The sequence below is a fragment of the Eumetopias jubatus genome, unplaced genomic scaffold (assembly GCF_037043125.1).
Source record: "Eumetopias jubatus isolate StellerSeaLion01/CBP00866 unplaced genomic scaffold, mEumJub1_p1.0 scaffold_23, whole genome shotgun sequence".
Taxonomy (NCBI): domain Eukaryota; kingdom Metazoa; phylum Chordata; class Mammalia; order Carnivora; family Otariidae; genus Eumetopias; species Eumetopias jubatus.
The window spans coordinates 1,437,906-1,460,054 of record NW_028274829.1 but is presented as its reverse complement, the minus strand read 5'-3'; the positions used below and the strand labels follow the sequence as shown (position 1 = coordinate 1,460,054).

The following is a 22,149-nucleotide window of genomic DNA, read 5'->3' as shown; positions in this document are numbered from 1 at the left end:
TAGACCACCAGGTTTCTCACTCTTGGCGCAAGGGGAAGGGCATCCCACTCCATGCTACAGTGGACAGAAGCAACTCTAGGCAGAATGTGTGGTCACATCCCAGGGCATCCTGTGCCCCCTGCTTATGGCCCCAGGAGCCCAGCTCCATGACGGGACAGCTCCCAGCCGTGACCCTCAGTGTTGGAGGACGGCAGTGGAGCCGCTCTTCCCCAGCCCTCCTTCCTGCCACCTCTGTCCCCTCACGTGAGCCACCAAAGCGGGCAGCGAGGGGCGTCGTCCAGGCCGGGAGCGCCACCCAGACCGCGGGGGTCCCTGCATGCCTCCCGGCCTGCAAGTGTGGGTCACTGGGCGGGCGCCGAGCTACAGATCATCTGTAGGAGCAACAGGGTAGGAGTGACCTGTACTCACAAAAATCCAACGTGGATCTGGGGCCCTTCATTCCCACAAGCGTCTCCGTGTGCAGACTCGTCAGTATCTTCACTCCTGAACAAACCAGAGAGTCACCGGGGTTACTCCACAGGGAGCCGATGATGGCCGGTTTGGCAGAAGCTCTCTCGTGCTGGGGCGCTTCTTACCGAGAAGAGCTTTCTTACGTTGCGACTTAAATAAATTCTTTATGTGACTGAAAGGACACAGCAGGCCCACGACATACCTCCGTGGGTACCTGCCTACAAAGTGCTGTTGTTTTTGAGAAAATGACTCGGGATACCTTTCAAAACCCCATGTGCTGCTCAGGACAAACTTCCAAACTAACTCTTAAACCATCTGCAGTAAGTGAGATGTCTGACAGACACCTGAAAGGAAACGATGACATCAAACTTATGAAACCGAAATAGAGCCCAGAGTCCCAAAAGGTGTTTTGTCGTTACAAAGTGATTCCTCTAGCTTAGGAAAGAGGGGAAGGAGGGAGAACATTCAGTTCTAAAGAATGCCCTTTCTAGAAAGGCAGCTCTCTCTTAACCACTGTCTCTCCTTTTCCAGCTCTCATGGGCTTAGGCCTTCAACTGACCAGGGCCAGACAGGAGGAGGTCATCCGTGAACTATGGAAGGAGGGCCAACCTCCAGAGGCCACACAGAAGCCAGAGGAGTTTTCTTGGTGGGTTGCTAAGGCCCAACCTACCAAAGTTGAGAGAAGCCAGGAAGAGATTCTAGCCTTGGAGCCCCACACAGTTTCAATATGCACAAGTCCCAGTATGCATACATTTTGTGCTTAACAGCAACACAGTGCGAAATCTGCGGAGGGAGAAGATCAGCTTCTAACCTTTTGGTTGGAGGCTCAAATACCCCGCTATCGCTGGCTAGTGAATAATCCGACAGGCATGCAGACACTCGGCGCGCTCTCCTCTCCAACCTCTTGGCACTGTCTTCTCGAAGAGTCACTGCTATAAACAAGAGACACACCTGGGGTCAGGAGGTGACAGCATGGGAGGCCGGGGACCGTGATGCCAAAAAATGAACACTCTAAGTTACAGCACATACAGAGTTACTAAGTGTTCCAGAGACATGCCATTATATAAACATATCATATATACATGCATATATTTAAATATTCTGCACTCATTTTTTTATTACAAAAGAGTGCAATCAGGGAAGGGTAGGAGGAAAGGGAGAAAAAAAATCTTAAGCAGGCTCTATGGGAGTGCAGAGCCTGATGTAGTGCTCAACCTCATAACCCCAAGATCATGACCTGAGCTAAAATCAATAGTCAGAGGCTAACTGTCTGAGCTACCCAAGCGCCCTGCTGCACTCAATTTTTTTAGCTATTGAAAAACTGAAGTAGACTTCTGGCTCTTTCTTTAAAAGCTTTAAGCTGATTGGAAAAACATTTGGAATCATAAAGCTCTTTTCACCTCCTTAATGAGCACAAAGAACATAAGATGATGGTGGTAAGTCCCTTCCCACTCTTAGAAGTCCTCTCTGAAAGACCCAGAAAGACATGTTACCCCAGGGGTGTCTGGGAGGCTCAGTCATTAAGCATCTGCCTTTGGCTCAGGTCATAATCCCCAAGGTCCTGGGATTGAGCCCTACATGGCCTACCTGCTCTGCAGTAAGCCTGCTTCTCCCTCTCCCACTCCCCCTGCTTGTGTTCCCTCTCTTGCTGTGTCTCTCTCTGTCAAATAATAAATAAATAAATAAATAATCTTTTTTTTTTTAAAAAAAGGAAAGAAATGTTACCCTAAATTACAATAGCAATTACACATGATGCATCACAAAGGAACTATCTATGGGACTCACATACTTTGGCCTCTAACAGCAGTATTTTTCCCCAGTAGCTCTGGAGCCAAAATTGCTTTTTCATGGTTAGAATGTTACTGACAAGACAGTTATTTTTTAAGTTTCATATCTACTATATGAAGGGGCAAAGATAAATACTGAAACTTTTTCTTTCAGTAATTCAGCTGTTACAACTCCTTTACCCATGTTTTGGTTCTTTTTAACCAAAATAATAAAAATAACAAATAAAGGAAAACAATCTTCCTATGATAAATGTGAAGATGTACATACATTTTATAGAGAGGCATGTTTAACTAGAAAATAGAATTGAAATATTAAGTAAGCTCAAAAATGAGCATCACTGATAGTATGTTGCTCTTGCCTAAAATGCTTGTCTCTCAGCTATCTTTGTGTTTTTGATTATATTAGCTCTATAGATTGCAAATGTGGACATCTCTGCAACTCTTACGCAAGGGAAATAGCTGAGTCTCCCAACGACCACTCCTCTTTTGAATCAAATTATTATTCACACCAATTAAATCCAAACACGTTAAACAGCACACAACACTTTGGGGCTGTATGGCCTGGTCTGAGGATCTCAAATGCAGGCAAAATTTGACCTTTCAAAGGTCTGCAATGCCAGCACTTGGATAGCATCAACTCCTTTCCAATCAGGGACAGAAGTTAGCCCCATTCTGGGGTGGCCAGAGACACCAACTACCAATGTGTAGATCAGACTCCTGAAGCTCTGCTCATCACCCCTGCCACAGAAAGGGACCCCAAACCCCAGGCTTTGAATTACAAACAGAACTCCTCAGTTTGCTGCATGGATCCCCAGCAAACAAAACTGCTCACAACCCTTCATTCCCAGCCCTGATACTCACAGCATGGTTCCTATGTTACTTTAGGATATGGCCTTATGTTACTTTAAGGAAACAGCACAATGAAACAAAGTAATACCATGTAACTGACAAAATGCACAGTATCATCAGGAGAGAAAAGCACAGGGCAGATCCCAGCAAACCTTTTCAGCCTTCAAGCAACAAGATTGATCATGGGAAGCAATGTCAATTAAGTAAGAAATGTCACATTCATTTTGCAAAGTCTCCGACCTTTCTATCATCAAAGACAGAAAGAAACTGAGACATCAAGAATAGCAACACTGTTTGATGTAAAGGAAGAAAAAATACAATGAGAATCACATTATTGGCAAATCTGCCAGTTGGCATATTAAAATACTAAAAACCAGTCAAGTCTGGAAAAACAATACAGGAATAAATACATCAAGGTTTTATAAAAATCTTAACCAACTTTAGTAGCCATAAACATTAATGTGAAATAATAATAATAATGGTAAGTACTTAACTACATTGAAGTACAATTATAAGATATGCCTTTCTTGGCCACACCCCTCCCATCCTAAATACACTAATTCATTGCACAGAGATATGCCTACAGCCTGACCAACAAGGTGAAGGAGAATTCCAAGGTCACTTACAGTGAACGCTTCTGTCCAGCCGCATAAGGAAAGAGATACACATACACACACACAAAGCACAAAGTGAGAAACTGCAGAACTTAAATACAGTATGAATGTAATAAAAATGTTAATAGGAACAAAGTTCCAAGTTTTTATGGATTTAGATTAGCAAATTCCAATGGCAAATAAAACTAGAAAAGGATTTCAAAATCATTACATATTTGGCTTTTAAAATCACAGGAAGATAAAAACCTTACTAAAAATGAAAAATATGTTAGAGCTTATAGTCTTTCTCCACTCCCCTATCCAACCTTCAGCTCCCTCAGATTGATTTAAAACATAATGATAGAAATTATTCATAGAGCTTAAAGTTTTACGTTATTAAAGTTGTATCTTGCTTGAGTTCAAACTTAGACTGCACTGTTCCTAGACAGACTGGAAAGTTGGAGAAAACTACATGACTTTGGGCATCATAAATGAGGGGTAGCGTAACACAAAGAGGTAGGAAGATCCTTGGAAAATTTATGAAGCTATAGTGACTCTAGGGTACAGTTTTCCACAGGCATCCAGAGAAGTGGGAGGTTGCCTTGTGTGTGTACCTGAAGCTGGTTACGGAACCCACCCCTCTGTGAGCACCGTCCACCATTCATTTACAGAATTAATTATTGTGAGTTTATAAGGACCCAAGTTTCCATTAACAGGGTGCAATATCTTAGCACAGGCAAGTCCCTTTTACCAAGTTTGAACCATTACAAAACTGGCCAACAAGTGGGAAGGAAAAATAAAGAAATAAGGATTAGAAATTAAGACACCTCTCCACTTCCTAACCTCTCTTTCCCCTGGCCCAAAGAGGCTCTAAGTCTTTTGCTGATTTTCTGTACAATCAGATTGAAACTCCTGTATGTCAACCTTTGGAGGAGAGCTGGCATGGGGGACAAAAAATAATTAGAAAAAAATAAGCTTAGGCAATGAATGAGAATGGAAAAGTGAATGTTTGCCTAAAAAAAAAAGTGAATGAAATTTTTATGCACATATCAATTACAGAAACACTGTAACTGTGGATATTGGAGTTATTGTATGAGCAAAATCTGGGAACATGGAGAGATAACAAAATAATGGAAATGCCAAGTAACCAAGGGACCACCTGAGAATATTAACTGGCATCTGACTAAATACATAAATACTAACAGATACTTCTATGGTTTATGTAAGTCGTGAATAGAATGGTGGTGAATTTAAGGGATCATAAAGATCAGCCTTGCTGAAGAGCAATGAAGCAAGGATGTGGTCAAAGATACAGAGTTGGCAGTTAATCACCAAAGCGACTTGAAAGAAATTACTAATGTTTACTGTCACATCATTTTGAAATCACACTCTTGTGGGATTTTCCATTTGATAGAATTAAGTCTTTGAAAATTCCAAGGAGAAGGGATAAAGAGATGAAATCAAAGCAACGAAGGAAATAGAAATTTCTGGTGGGCTACAAGCAAACACTGTGCCGGTCTTTATCAGTCTAAATGGAAATTTTTGTGATACTTACTTTTTTTTTAACAAGTACACACACCCTGGAGGACTATTTTGAGTGTTTTGTTTCCACAGCAGGCACTAAGCACACTTGCAGATGCAGAAACATCCACAATACTGTGCAAACTAAATTGGGTTTGGGCCTTCCTAATTATGTCAATAGTCAAATTTAAAGCATACAACTGCACGCGATTTCTTCCCCGAACCCCGAAACCCTTCTTCTCCCGGGATGGAGAAAACCCACAGCACTCCTCGGTACCTACTTGCAGCCGTGGGAGCGGCGGTCACTTGGGGTCCTCGCTCGCGAGGTCCTTCCCCATCCCCGGGGAACCCGTGCGGCTGAAGGGATGCCGTGCCCTGCAAGTCTTCGTCCCCCAAAGCACAGGCCTGAGCCCGCAGTCTGTCGAGGGCGCCCAGGCCGGGCACCTCGAAACTGTCCCCCAGTTGGGCCAAGGGGGAGTCGCGCGAGGCCGGGAGGAAGGGCGTGTCCAAGGGCGAGCTCGGGGGAGACAGAGAGGACAGGGAGGAGCGAGAGGACAGCGATGCCAAGGACTGCGGCGTGTCCAGGGAGCGCCTCTGCTTGTGGAAGCCCGAGGGGACCGCGGGGTCTGAGAAGGGGGCATCTCGTCCCAGGGAGTCGAAGGGAATGAGATCGAAGCGCAGAAGCTGGCCACACTCGGTGTCGGGTTTCTCGTACTGCGGGAGGCCGTAGATGTCGGTGAAGCTGATGGAGCTCAAGGACCCGCGGCTGGAGGCGAGCGAGCCCCGGCTGGAGGCCAGGGACCCGCGGCTGCTCCCCGAAGACACAGTCAGGGTGCTGGCGGACAGACTGAAATGAGAGATACCTCTATTGTAATAACATTGTATAGTGACAGATGGTGAATACATTTATCACTGTGAGCGGTGAATAATGCACAGAATTACCAAATCAGCATGTTGTCACCGGAAATGAATATAATATTGTGTAAACTATACTAAAAATAAATAAAATAAAATAAATATCTGCCAAGCAGGAAAAAAATTAAAAAAAAAGGGGAAAGAAAAGTAGCCTGAACACCTGTGCTTGAGCCCTACTATTCTCCAATGAAAAGCCCAGCATTTGGTCTATTCCAGAAGAAACAAAATTCTGTCTCACCCATTCATTAACTGGAGATATCTTTAACCACCTATGATAACTTATAAGGTACCTCATTAATATTTCCTTTTTTCCTCAGTATTCTAAGGACATTCAATAAGTAAGCTTAGAGACCAGGAATGGACTTACTTTTCTTAATGTAAATAATTCTTTTCATAATCTTTAAGAACACCTTTGTTGATCTCTAGATGACAATTTCTGAATTCTGATGAACACACAAAGTGTAGAAAATACACTTAAAAATGTTATCATTCTTATTTTCCTCCATCATTTTACTTTGACATTTCTCCATTCTCTTGAAGGAGGGGCAATAATTTACCTCAAAATGTAAAACTGTTTCTGATGGTAACCTGATCCTACTCTTACTTGCCTCTAGTTAACTCTGTAATCATCATTTAGCATTAATATTACCTATAAAAATATCTGCTATAATTCGTTAATACTACTGTTAGAGTACAAGAGGATACATCATGCTCTAAACTTCAGTAAAAGATTCTAACAATTTGGACGTAAAAGAAAACTACAAAGAATTTGGTGAATCTACAATCCCAAGCAAATTCTTTGTTTTGTTTTGTTTTGATTTAGTAAACTCTACCCCCAAAGTGGGGCTTGAGCTCAAGACCCCAATATCAAGAGTTGCATACAGAGTAATTTCTCTTTGAAATGAGAAAATTCAGGTTGAAAACATTAAGTGAATGCCTACCGCCATTTTGCTGGGTATTTGGAGACAACAAACTCTCCTGCACCTTGTCAGGGTACAGTGATTTCAAATAAGTTACTTACCTATTAAAGACACACAGACTTGTTTGTAAATTACTTTTACCTTAGGCAGTCACTACCTTAAATATGAACTGCACCTAAGAGTTACTTGAAATCAAATAGAATGTCACTTCACAGATTAGGTTCCCAAAATACTGGCTTCCCTCAGATATTCTGTGGCACTATTATTTCCTTTTACTGCAACTTTTGAGGACATTGGTCAGACCATACAGTCCTACAAGATGACAAATGGAGAATAGCAACCCTGTGAGTTCATTGAGAAATGGATTTTCTAAACTCAAGTCTTACTTCTCTGACATAGCAACTACAAAATAATGAATATTGTTTTACGCTGCTAAACTCTGGGTTATTTTGCTATATCACATAATTAAGACAATTTTCCACTATTTTTAAAATGTTTAAGAACATACCTATTATAGAAAAAATTAAGTTCAAACATAATGTGATTAGTCTTCATAACTAGGATTCAAAGCCCCATTTAATTTCATTATACTTAGCAGTTTTTGATCAACTGTTTTCTTTTTTAAAAAATAGCTAATTTATGCCATCAAACCATATTGTGATTTAGGAAAATATTAATGTTCTACTCTGGTACCAAAATATATTGATTGGTAATAAAATGCTGACTGGCATCTCTTTCCTATTTCAAAGTCCAGAGTGCTAACCATTACATCATGGGGCCACTCTCCTATTTCAAAATTAAAAGATGAAAAATGTTTGTTACTCAGCAACTTGTAATAGAATTGAAAAAAATGAACACATTACTGAATTGGGAAAAACAGAAGCCAAACTTTCCTTGGTGTTGCCTAATTCCACACAAAACCATTTCTCCCTACTGTTGTGAAAAACACACCAACGTTTACTAATTTCCTTAAATTACTTTGACTTTATGGTCTGTGACACAAAAAATAACATGTTTAGCACATAGCACATTTTCAATTATAGCAAGGTTTAAAATGAAGAAATCTAAAATATCACTGCCTAAGTTGAATTCCTGACTCAAACATGTGCTACCTAAGGACATTTAACCATTATTTAACCTCTGGAGATCCTATTTTCTCACTGGTGTAATAATAACAGTTCCTACCTCTTGGCATTGTCAGGAGTATATTCTGAAAAAAAATAATACATATAAAGCTCTTAATATGCTTCATAATACAGTATATGAAAATGTGGACTATAATGGTGCATGCAAACCTTCCTTATATTTAAAATATTTGTCTTTTAATATCAAAAACAAAAATATAACTGTGCATATATTTAGATGTCATACTTCTTTAGCTGTAACCTAAATAATAAAAATCTTGAGATAAATTTGACTTCACATTTGTTATTGTAAAGCCAAATTCAGTTCATTTTCCTTTAATTATATATTAACAGTTTCTCCTAAAAACATAATGTATCCACTTTGACATTCTGTGTTCACACTACTTCAGTTTCCAAGTTATGGTAGAATAAAATGTAAACTAAAGGGAATTATGAATTCCATGGATTTGTCTTTAGAACAGCATAATTAAATATATCTTTCTCTTTTAAAATAATCTACCTTTTTAACTGAGACTGGAGATAACATGTTAAGCGGGTAGCCTCTTCCAGCTGCATAAGTAGACAATTTTTTTTTTCCTGAAGTAGTATCCTATAGGTAAGAAAACAGTCCATTAGTGGATTTCAAAGGTATTGAGTATATTTTTCCATAACAAGAAATTCAACTGTAAAATCCCCAAAGTGATTCAGGTTTGAATGACTATCAATTCTAAAAGAATGTATAGGTCATAAACTCCGAGATAACAGAGACTGTTTATGTCATAAACCATTCCCCTATAATCCTGAACACTGATAGTCTGATCCACTATATAAGTTCGTTGGGTGGGTGAATGCTTGGATAGAGGGATAAATAGATAGGCAGATGGATGACTGGTAAGTGGATGAAGACAGAGTAAGTGAACAGAAGTGGACAGAGACAGCATGGGAGCCTAGAAGGTGAGTGAAATGGTGAACATGTATAAATCTACTGAAATTCCTTGGAGCAAATCTGATTTTCTCATCTTTGGCTCTTGTCCAGGCAAAAATAAATGCAATAATCAACAGAATTAAATAACCACAATCAAGCCCGGGGCAAGATGAGGAAGGAGTAGGAGACCTAAATTTCATCTGGTCCAAGGAATTCAGCTAGATAGGAATCAAACCATTCTGAACACCTACGAACTCAACAGGATATTGAAGAAAAGAATAGCAGCAGCTCTGTAAACAGAAAAGTGATGACTTTCTGGAAGGTAGGATGTGCAGAGAAGTGAATCCGAGCAGATGCTCATGAAGATAGACTGCGGGGGCGGGGGGCCTCCAATGTCCGCTTCTGGCAAGTAATAAAGCAGCAGAGCACAAAATCAGAACTTTTAGAAGTCTGCTCCGCTGAGGGACGTCACTCCAGTGGCTAAGCGGGGGGTGGAAACATCCCTGGGACAGTGTGGTCTCAGGACCCTCAGGGTCACAGAAAGAACAGGGGTGCTTGAGTGCGGCAGAGCTCCCAGGTATCAGAGTAGGGAAGCTGGCTGCAGAGATGGAGCTGAGGCACGGGCTCTCAACTTGGGGTTGCCATAAACTGTGATCTGCAGCACAGTCGGGCCACTGCTCTTCCAGCAGGGACCCAACAAGCAACAGATCTGCTGAGACTCCCGTTCCTCCCACAGGAGGAGCAGCGTAGGAGCGCACCGCGGGGATCAGCTGGGATTGGAGACTCCACACGGGGTCGGGTGCCACAGATAGAAACACTCGGTCCCAGGCCAGGTGAGCACGGAGTGAGGCTAGAGACCCGGGTGATGGGAGTGATTGACTGCGTTTCTCTAGGGGCTCACTGAGGAGTGGGGCCCCCAGTTCTCGGCTCCTCCGGAGTGGAGACTGGGAGGCCGCCATTTTCACTCTCATCCTCCAAAGCTGTAGGGAAAGCTTGCAGGGAACAAAAGCTCCAGAGAGCAAATCCGAGCAGATTATTTAGCTGGAACAGGGCAAGGGTGGGGCAATTCCGCCTCAGGCAAAGACATTTGGGAACCACAGCAACAGGCCCCTCCCCCAGAAGATCAGCACGAACAGCCAGCCAAGACCAAGTTTACTGATCAATGAGAACGGCAGAACTCCAGTACTATGGGAGTTCATGGCTTTTTTACCATGATTCTTTAGTCTTTCAAAGTTAATTTTTCTAATTTTCTTTTTTTTTTGAATTTTTCTTTTTCCCTTTTTCAACCAACATCTTATCAATCCCTTCTTTAAAAAATCTTTTTTAGGGGCGCCTGGGTGGCTCAGTTGGTTAAGCGACTGCCTTCGGCTCAGGTCATGATCCCAGGGTCCTGGGATCGAGTCCCACATCGGGCTCCCTGCTCCGCAGGAAGCCTGCTTCTCCCTCTCCCACTCCCCCTGCTTGTGTTCCCTCTCTCGCTGTGTCTCTCTCTGTCAAATAAATAAAATCTTTAAAAAAAAATAAAAATAAAAATAAAAAATCTTTTTTATTTTTCATTTTTAGGGTCATATTCTATCCCTTCATAGTAGTTAATCTTATTTTTGGTGTGTGTGTGTGTATATATATATATAATTGTTCTCTCTTTAAAATTTTGGGATATAATTTCTTCTAACAGACCAAAATATACCCTAAATCTCTAGTGTACAGCTTTGCTCTAGTCTTCTGCCTGATCACATTCTCTCCCTTTTTTTTAAAATCCTCTTCTTTCTTTTTTCAACAAACTTATCAATTCCTTTTATAAAATCTTTTATAATTTTCATCTTTACAATCATATTCCAGCCCTTCATCATATTTACCCTTATTTTTGTCCATCTATAAGTTTTTCTTTAAAATTTTGGGAGGCACTTTCTTCTAACAGAACAAAATACACCCAAAATCTACTGTGTGGAACTGATCTATGCACCAGACCAATCATATTTGATCATATTTTGTTTTTTTGTTTGCTTTTATCTTTTTCTTTTTCTTCTTTTTTTTTTCTTTCTTTCCCTTTCTTTTCCCTCAGTTTCAGGTCTCTTCTGATTTGTTTAGTGTATATTTTCTGGGGCCGTTGGTACCCCGTTAGCATTTTGTTCTCTCATTGATCTATTCTCTGCACAAATGGACAAGACAGAGAAAAACACCTCAAAAACAGGAACAAGAGGCAGTACCGACTGTCAGGAACCTACTCAATACGGACATTAGTACGATGTCGAAACTAGAGTTCAGAGTGATGATTTTAAAGATACTGGCTGGGCTTGAAAAAAGCATGGAAGTCATTAGAGAAACCCTTTCTGGAGAAATAATAGAACTAAAACCTAACAAGTCGAAATCAAAGAGTCTATTAATGAAGTGCAATAAAAAACGGCGGCACTAACTGCTAGGATAAATGAGGCAGAAGAGAGAATCAGCGATATAGAAGACCAAATGATGGAGAATAAAGAAGCTGAGAAAAAGAGAGATTTAACAACTACTGGATCACGAGGAGAGAATTCAAGAGATAAGTGATACCATAAAATGAAACAACATTAGAATAATTGGGATCCCAGAAGAAGAAAGAGAGAGAGGGGCAGAAGATATATTGGTGCAAATAACAGCAGAGAACTTCCCTAATTTGGGGAAGGAAACAGGCATCAAAATCCAGGAGGCACAGAGAACCCCCCCAAAATCAATGAAAATAGGTCAACACCCCGACATCTAATAGTAAAACTTACCAGTCTCAAAGACAGAGAGAAAATCCTGAAAGGTGCCTGGAACTAAAGATCTGTAACCTACAATGGTAGAAACATTAGATTGGCCGCACACCTATCTACACAGACCTGGCAGGCCAGAAAGGACTGGCACAATATATTCCGAGCACTAAATAGAAAAATATGCAGCCAAGAATACTATATCCAGCTAGGCTGTCATTGAAAATAGAAGGAGAGATAAAAAGCTTCCAGGACAAACAAAAACTAAAGGAATTTGCAAACACAAAACCAGCCCTACAAGAAATATTGAAGGAGGTCCTCTAAGCAATGAGAGAGCCTAAAAGCAACATAGACCAGAAAGGAACAGAGACAATATACAGTAAGAGTTACCTTACAGGCAATACAATGGCACTAAATTCATATCTTTCAATAGTTACCCTGAATGTAAATGGGCTAAATCAAAAGACACAGGCTATCAGATTGGATAAAAAAACAAGACCCATCGATATGCTCTCTGCAAGAGACTCATTTTAGACCCAAAGACACCCCCAGATTGAAAGTAAGGGGGTGGAGGGGCGTCTGGTGGGCTCAGTCATTAAGTGTCTGCCTTCAGCTCAGTTCATGGTCCCAGGATCCTGGGATCGAACCCTGCATCAGGCTCCCTGCTCGGCGGCCAGCCTGCTTCTCCCTCTCCCACTCCCCCTACTTGTGTTCCCTCTCTCACTGTGTCTCTCTCTGTCATATAAATAAATTAAATCTTTAAAAAAAAAAAGAAAGAAAGAAAGTAAGGGGGTGGAAAACCATTTACCATGCTAATGGACACCAAAAGAAAGCTGGGGTGGCAATCCTTATATCAGACAAATTAGATTTTAAACCAAAAACTGTAAGAAGAGATGAGGAAGGACACTACATCATACTTAAAGGGTCTATCCAACAAGAAGATCCAGCAACTGTAAATATCTATGCCCCTAACATGGGAGCAGCCAATTACATAAGTGAATTAATAACAAAAGCAAAGAAACACATTGACAACAATACAGTAATAGTGGGGGACTTAAACACCCCCCTCACTGAAATGGACAGATCATTTAAGCAAAAGATCAACAAGGAAATAAAGACTTTAAATGACACATTGCACCAAATGGACTTCATAGATATATTCAGAACTTCCATCCCAAAACAAAGGAATACACATTCTTCTCTAGTGCCCATGGAACATTCTCCAGAATTGATCACATCCTAGGTCACAAATCAGGTCTCACCGGTACCAAAAGATTGGGATCATTCCCTGCATATTTTCAGACCACAAATGCTTTGAAACTAGAACTCAATCACAAGAGGAAAGTCGGAAAGAACTCAAATACATGCAGGCTAAAGAGCATCCTACTAAAGAATGAATGGGTCGACCAGGAAATTGAAGAATTAAAAAAATTCATGGAAACCAATGAAAATGAAAACACAACTGTTCAAAATCTTTGGGATACGGCAAAGGCAGTCCTGAGAGGAAAGTATATAGCAATACAAGCCTTTCTCAAGAAACAAGAAAGGTCTCAAATACACAACCTAACCCTACACCTAAAGGAACTGGAGAAAGAACAGCTAATAAAGCCTAAACCCAGCAGGAGAAGAGAAATAATACAGATTAGAGCAGAAATCAATGAACTAGAAACCAAAAGAACAGTAGAACAGATCAACGAAACTAGGAGCTGGTTCTTTGAAAGAATTAACAAGATTGATAAACCCCTGGCCAGACTGATCAAAAAGAAAAGAGAAATGACCCAAATCCACAAAATCATGAATGAAAGAGGAGAGATCACAACCAACACCAAAGAAATCCAAAAATTGTAAGAACATATTAGGAGCAACGATGAGCCAGCAAATTAGATAACCTGGAAGGAATGGCTGCATTCCTAGAGATGTATCAACTACCAAAACTGAACCAGGAAGAAACAGAAAACCTGAACAGACATATAACCACTAAGGAAACTGAAGCAGTCATCAAAAGTCTCCCAACAAACAAGAGCCCAGGGCCAGATGGTTTTCCAGGGAATTCTACCAAACATTTAAAGAAGAATTAATACCTATTCTTCTGAAATTCTTCCAAAAATTAGAAATGGAAGGAAAACTCCCAAACGTGTTTTATGAGGCCATCAGTACCCTAATCCCAAAACGAAACAAAAATTCCATTAAAAAGGAGAATTACAGACTAATATCCTTAATGAACATGGATACAAAATTTCTCAGCAAAACACTAGCCAATAGGATCCAACAGTACATTAAAAGGATTATCCACCACGATCAAGTGGGATTTACCCTTGGGCTGTAAGGTTGGTTCAACATCTGCAAATCAATCAACGTGATACAATACATTAACAAAAGAAAGAACAAGAATCATATGATCCTCTCAATAGATGCAGAAAAAGCATTTGACAAAGTACAGCATCCTTTCTTGATCAAAACTCTTCAGAGTATAGGGATAGAGGTACATACAACTCAATATCATAAAAGCATCTGTGAAAAACCCACAGTGAATATCATTCTCAATGGGGAAAAACTGAGAGCTTTCCCCCTAAGGTCAGGAACACGACAGGGATGTCCACTCTCACCACTGCTATTCAACATAGTATTAGAAGTCCTAGCCACAGCAATCAGACAACAAAAAGAAATCAAAGGCATCCAAATCGGCAAAGAACTCAAACTCTCACTGTTTGCAGATATGATATTTGAAACTTGCTAACAGAGTACATCTTAAAATTTCTCATCAGAAGAAGAAATGCTTTTGTAACCATGTGTGGTAGCAAGTTAACTAGACTTATTGCTGGTGATGATTTTCCAATATATACAAATATGGAATCATTATGTTGTACATCTGAAACTAATATAATGTCATATGTCAATATACCTCAACTAAAAAATTTATAAAAATTTTTGAGAAGCACATTACTATTGAGAGTTTACAGTAATGTGTATCATTCTATACTTTATTACTCTTCCATTGACCTTAATGCCCATTTTACAGATAAGGCAAATGATACTCAAAACAGTAAAACTAACTTGCTATGCATGTTAAATCTGGTCAAGGACGCTTGAACTCAAAGCCACGCATATTACCAGTCACTGAATTACCTCCTCTGGTAAAATTCTGTTGTTTACATGTGGGCTTCCTAATAACGAGACATTTTCCAGATTTTATGCTGTATTTATATTCCTACCTAAGGCTTTTCAAGTGAGAGGGAGTCCAAACTATTCCTTTCACTGGACTTCTGAACTAATATATTTTTTTAAGATTTTATTTATTTATTTGAGGGAGAGGAGGTGGTGAGGGAACAGAGCAAGACGGACAGGGACGATCAGATTTCCTGCTGAGTGTGGAGCCCCACACAGGACTTGAGCCCAGGACCCTGACCTCAGCTGAAACCAAGACTCAGACACTTAACAAACTGAGCCACCCAGGCATCCTGAACTGAAGTTTGAAACAACTCTTTGCATTACAGTTTCATAACCAGTGAGACAGTATTGATTCACAAAAATATAGCCATACAGTAAACAAAAATCAGCATCAAAAGATTATTTGTTATAGGAAATTTACTTAATCCTAGCATAACTACTTTTTTTAACACTTTTGTATATATACCTACCCAGCCTATTCCATTGTCTGAAGTCAAAAGTTAACAGATTCTAGGGCGCCTGGGTGGCTCAGTTGGTTAAGCGACTGCCTTCAGCTCAGGTCATGATCCTGGAGTCCCTGGATCGAGTCCCGCATCGGACTCCCTGCTGAGCGGGGAGTCTGCTTCTCCCTCTGACCCTCCCCCCCTCTCATGTGGCCTCTCTCTCTCTCTCTCATTCTCTCTCTTTCAAATGAATGAATAAATAAATCTTTAAAAAAAAAAAAAAGTTAACAGATTCTAAATTGAGTTCTAATTGACTGCGCTCTACCCTTGAGTCCAGGGTAGGATTTTCAATCCCTATTATGAAATTTATCCATTTATTCCATCTCTCTCCATTTACATATACACATACATGTTCCTATGTGTGTACGTATATACGTATACACGTATGTATACACATTTGTATATGCAGCACAATTTTAGATTGTCTTTTATCATGTTTAGATTTTCAGATTATTTTACCACTAGTGAAAAAGAATTTTAGAAGACATTACCCAGTGTATGCATATGTCACACTTATCACTCTCGTGAGCAGATGCATTGCAGAAAGAGAATGACATCTAAATGTATGCTAGTTAATCAAAAAATTGTAGAGGCTAGAAATGTAAATTCATTACAGAATACAGGTGGGAAGTATTACATTGTTAGTCCAAGTATTAAAAGAGATAAAAACTGTCTGAAATGTAAGCCATTCACATTTTGTGAATTTCATTTACAAGTACATACAGACAGACTATAATATCCAGTCCACTGTTCTATTAAAAATAGAAATCTTAAATATTTACCGCACTTCTTTACACATTTTTTTCAGAAGAAAGCAAAAGACATACAACTTACTGCCAGAAAAGTGGCCAGCCAGGTCTGAACCCTAGAAGTAGAGAGATTCATGTCCCTGTTTGAAAGGGGGACACTTTGAAAAATATTAAGAAGCACTGGTGTGAAAAGGAATATTTTAAAACATAACACTTTAGGAACACAAAGTCTAATGTACTGTTTTTATATACCTTAAATAATACAATTCAAAAAATGTTTTTAAATTGTGACTGAAAGCAAAAAGTATTTCAAAGTTTAAGAAATTTCTTTTTGATCACACTTGGGATTTTCATAATCAGCCTATTATAATAGTTGGCTTTGGGGAATATTTTGTAGAATAAACTCTCACAATAGAGCCCTGGAGTTCTCTCTTGAATATTAGCATCTCATATAAATGCCTGCTACAACCTGACATGAGTATCATACAAAAAAAGGTGGGGTGGGGTCATTAAGTCTTAACAAAACAGATCTTGAAAGACCACCTAGGATATTAGTTCTTCACTTGGTGCACATTTTCACATTGCTGGGAGATGTGAAATCTTTTCAGCATCACTAGTTCCCAGCAACAGAATGTCAGTGTCATCCACCAGTGGCAGAGTGCAGGACAAGGATTTATATGCCTGACTCCAACTTTTCACCTGACAACGAGGACACTGAAGTAGAGATATGCAAAGACTAAGGCTAGCCAAGCAACTGGCACATCTCAGCCCAAGACGCCTACCTTTCTTCTGTCTACCCTGTAGAGACGTCTCTCTTATACCCCTCCGTCTGTCCCCAGGGAATACCTCCTTCTTTAGGGCCCCATACTTCCAATCTTCAAGCACGCATCAAATGAATGGAGGTGCACAGAGAAACAGGCCTGCCTCAACCAGGCCAAGAACATCATTGCAGGAGCCCTCGATACTAGGAAGGGGTAGGGATTCCCATCTTCCCTCAATCCATCCCCTCCTGCTTCTGAACACAAAGTAGGAAACTCAGATGCCCTGGGCAGAGCTGGCACCTCCTACAGAAGGGAAGATACATGTTCCCTTCACGATACATGTTCCCTTCACGTTCTGCCTTCTCTCTACATGGCAAGGAAACATGCCAGACGATAGATACCCTGAGTAAAATTAATATCCAGGACCAATCTCAAATCTTGTGCAAGTTCTCTGAGTTAGCTTTTCTGGGTGATTCTTCCCCCAAAGCTGAGCCCTGCCCACTCCTGAACCTGCGGAAGCCAGCCCACCTTTCCGTGGCACCCTGCACCGATGTGGCCTGCGCTCGCTGGATCTCCTCCTCCAGGCGCCTCCTCTCTTCCTCCAGCTGGGCCACATCTTCCACCGGCCTTCTCTGCTGAATGATGAGCTGCAGCTCTTGAAGCAGGGCTTCCTTTTCCTTGAGGAGCTGCAGCCGGTCCCTGTCGGCCTCACCCAGGCCCGGCCATGACTCCTTATCAAGCTGGGCCAGCTGCTGCTGGATCGTCGACACTCTGCAAGAGATAGACATGAAAATTCACAAACTTAAAAAAATCACTGTCAGAATACACAGCAAAAATCCTCCATTAAGAATTAGGAAACTGAATTCAACATAGTATAGAAAGAATTACGTAACAACCAACTAGATTTGTTCCGGGTATGCAGGCAGGTTTGGTATTAGAAAATCAATTAATGGAATCCATCATATCACTAGACTGAAAATAAATACCATGTGACTAGACTATATCCATAAATACAAAAAAGCATCTGACAAAATTCAATGCCCCTTAATACTCATAAAAGCTGTCATTAAACAGGGAATAGAGGAAAACTTCTATTTGATAAAAAACACATACAAAAAAAGTTGAAAACAGAGCTACCATACGATCCAGCAATTGCACTACTGGGTATGTACTCCAAAGATACAAATGTAGGGATCCAAAGGGGCATCTGCACCCCAATGTTTATAGCAGCAATGTCCACAATAGCTAAACTGTGGAAAGAGCCAAGATGTTCATCGACAGATGAATGGATAAAGAAGATGTGGTATATATACAATGGAATATTATGCAGCCGTGAAAAGGAATGAAATCTTGACATTTGCAACGACATGGATGGAACTAGAGGGTATTTTGCTAAGTGATGTAAGTCAGTCAGAGAAAGACAAGTATCATATGATCTCACTCATATCTGGAAGTTAAGAAACAAGACAGAGGCTCATAGGGGAAGAGAGGAAAAAAATAAAAGATGAAACCAGAGAGGGAGACAAACCATAATAGACTCTTAATCATACGAAACAAGCTGAAGGTTGCTGAGGGGAGCCGGGTGAGGGGAAAGGGTAACTGGGTGATGGACATTAAGGAGGGCACATGATGTAATGAGGACTGGGTATCATATGCAACTGATGAATCACAGACCTCTACCTCTGAAACCAATAATATATTATATGTCAAATAATTGAATTTAAATTAAAAAAATGAAAAAAATAGATAAAAAATAATAAATTTTTCAAAAATATAAAATAGGCAAATTCTCTAAAAAAGGAAGAGGAAAGCGAAAGTGGTGTGACAATATTAAGCATAAGGGGACCTAAGCAAATTTCTCCTTATCCCTCTGGCTGGTTCAGATTCTCTCTTTCCATGCCTACCTTCTCCCTTTCTCCAAGAATTCCTCCCAAAGTTTTGTTCAGTCCCTCAGACCAATTTAAATTAAACTAGTTTTTCTTTTATATATATGGCTCAATAGTTTAATGGAAAAAGCCACACAAATATTTTTGTTTAGAAGACATTTTAAATACTAGGTCAAAAGGGATAGCAGAAGATCTTGTTTCATTTTGTTAGAAAGAATTAAAAGAACACAAGGAAAGGTGAAAAGTCTCTATTCTTATTGAATGAAATCTTCACAATTATTACCAATATTTTGAATTTCACATTTTAAATGCATCTGACGTTTTGTCGTACATATTAAGTAGCTAAACATAAATGACAATCCATTATTTTGTATTACATCATACAGTTCATTCTGATAAAATTTCAAGTAGAACCATACCAAGCTATGTTAAATTTCTCTCCATAGGAAAAAGTGAGTAAGCAGAAGGCAAAGTAAAGTTAAGATTCTTACCTCTTTCTGGCTTCCTCATATTGCCAATTAAGTCTGATTTGGTTTATAAGATTTGTTTTGTCATCACTGGCAAACTTGCAGGAATAGAAGGAAGAATGAAAACAGATTAAAAAAATTTTTTTTTCAAAATAATAAATTCAGTTAAATTTTTAGCAAAAACTAAAAATGCTATTTTTATTTCTGTTTCAGTGTCAATTTTTGGAATTGGCTATGGAAGAAAAAGCACCAAAACCTCCAAATTCAAAATGTTATGCTGGCTTTCTTTTTTAAGATTTTATTTATTCATTTTGAGAGAGAGAGAACATGTGTGCATCTGCGGGGGAGAGGGAGGAGTAGAGGGAGATGGGGAAAATCTCTCTGTGCTGAGCACAGAGTCTGATGTGGGGCTTGATCTCATGACCCTGAGATCAGGACCTGAGCTGAAACCAAGAATTAGATGCTCTATTGAGTGAGTCACTCAGGAGCCCCTGGCACTTCTTATAATATCTCTTCTTACAATCCCTGTTTTTGAAAAGTGTGTCTTATATACATACCACCTACTACAAAACTGACTCAAAATAGTACGGTAGATGGGCTGCTAAGATGGCCCCAATGATCTCTACTTTTGGTTATTGAGACCATGTGTAATTCCATCCCCTTGAAAATATGTTGGACCTATTGACAAGATTCTGTCCCACAGAATGGAGTAAAGGTGATGGTAAATCATTTCTGTGATTACATTTCTGTGATTACATGGATTGTGACTTCAATCAAGTTAGCTAACTTTCTGTATTTACTTTTCAGCTTGGATATTTTGATGAAACAAACTGCCATACTGAAGACACCAATATGACCAGGAACAGAGGTCCTTTAGTCCAATGAACTAAATCCTGCTAAAATTCTTGTGAACTTGAAAGCACAGCTTTCCCTCAGTTGAGTCCTCACATAATACTGAACCCCTACCTAACCTGGCACCACGACTGCAGTTTTGGAACTCAAAAAGCAAAAGATCCTTCCAGACTCCTGGGCCAAACAAACTGTAAATAATAAATGCTAGCTGTTTTCATATGCTGTGTTTTATACTAAATTTGTTATACACCAAGAGCTAACCTAAGTAAGCATGGTTTGTTTATGTTTTTGTACAGGATTGTGATGTTGTAGAATGTTCAGGGCCTTAAAGGGCTGAAATGTTGATTTAAATACATGCCTCTCACAGCTGCAAGACCTTAAATAATTTGGCATCTCAGTGTCCTCATTACACTACTTACTAGAGATGGGAACAACTACTTAAAATTAATCTTATTCATGAGCCTTTGCAGTATATTGAGATAATTTACTTCTGCAGTTATTACAATTGCATAACAAGTTCCACCACAGATATTTTTAGGAAATTTCTACCTTCATCATTACAAAGGTTTTGAGGTTATGCATTTCTCCACAAACTAGTTAGGGATATCTACTTTCTAGTTCTAATCTTGTGACAAGAAGCAATATATTAACAGAATTCAATCATACACTCAAAAACTTTTGAAAAAATGCTGGACATTTCTGAGTTACAAAATCTTCTCTATAGGCTACAAAGAATAACCATATTCTTTATTTTTTTTTTTAATTTTTATTTATCTTTTTGAGAGAAAGAGAGAGCGAAAGGGGTAGGAGGAGAGTAAGAGAAAAAAATCTTAACCAGGCTCCACACCCAGCAAGGACACCATCATGGAGACCAACAAAGGGCTCAATACCTCCACCCTAAGATTATGACCTGAATGGAAACCAAGAGTCAGATGCTTAACTGACTGAGCCACCCAGGCGCCCTGAAAATGATCATATTCACTGTATGGCTATATATGGTAGAAAAAAAAAGTGTATCTTTAAGAACAATATTGAGAAAAATGAAATTAAGGTTGTTCCACCAAATGCAAGACATAGTCATTATTTACCACATTATATTTCCTAAAGAGGTAATATTTGGTAAAATTTCAAAATATTACTTTATTATTTAAAACCCTGACTCTTCCTTACATATTTTTTTTTATTTCAATATCTTTTCTTTAATTTACTGATACTTCATGAGGAAAATAAAAGGCAGTGCCACTGGCTTTCCACTTGGTAATAAACAGCAAACTTCATTTGGTGACACTACAAAAGTAGTGTTTTTAAATATTTACAATCCTGCTTTAAATGGTAATGATGAATTGTTGGTTAATTCAAGGATTCACAAATTATGAAAAGGGATTTTGGAAATTTTGGAAATCTTTCCAGGTCTGAAACAAAATTAATTTTAATTCAGGTCTATTATCCTGACATTCTTTTAGAATAATAATAAATGCTATGAAAGTACAAACCACAGCTACAAAGCCATGACAAAGCATTGTTCTAAGTCAATGGTCAATGATCATTCAATTATGGCCAAGTTGCAAAATGGAATCTGCCACCTATTTTTTAAAGTTTTATAAGAAAACAGCCACAACAGTTTATGAGTATCTCTATCAGCTTTAGATTTGAATAGCTGACAGACACTGCATCTCTGCAAAGCCTAAAATATCTACCGACTGGTCCTTTACAGAAAAAGCTTCTCAATCTGTCCACTGACAAGTCAAGTCCAGGGGTGCGTGGGTGGCTCAGTCGTTAAGCGTCTGCCTTCAGCTCAGGTCATGGTCCCAGGGTCCTGGGATCGAGCCCCGCATCGGGCTCCCTGCTCAGTGGGAACCCTGCTTCTCCTTCTCCTACTCTCCCTGCTTGTGTTCCCTCTCTCGCTGTGTCTCTCTCTGTCAAATAAATAAATAAAACTTAAAAAAAAAAAAG

General features: G+C 39.6%; 1 protein-coding gene across 5 annotated transcripts in view; it reads right to left on the bottom strand.

Moving 5' to 3' along the window:
* The window catches only part of LOC148162072 (protein WWC3-like), a 233,709-nt gene that overhangs the window by 49,535 nt on the left and 162,025 nt on the right, over window positions 1–22,149 (bottom strand). For all 5 annotated transcript variants that reach the window (XR_015767215.1, XM_088020350.1, XM_088020351.1 and 2 more), the window contains 6 exons: window positions 19,369–19,442; window positions 17,520–17,762; window positions 8,680–8,769; window positions 5,482–6,047; window positions 1,262–1,382; window positions 409–483 (listed from right to left, as the gene is read on the bottom strand). Coding sequence is in view for 4 of the 5 variants with exons in the window: in XM_088020350.1 (XP_087876476.1) it covers window positions 409–483; window positions 1,262–1,382; window positions 5,482–6,047; window positions 8,680–8,769; window positions 17,520–17,762; window positions 19,369–19,442 (1,169 nt within the window). In the remaining variant the exon portion in view is untranslated. The remainder of the gene's footprint in view (window positions 1–408; window positions 484–1,261; window positions 1,383–5,481; window positions 6,048–8,679; window positions 8,770–17,519; window positions 17,763–19,368; window positions 19,443–22,149) is intronic.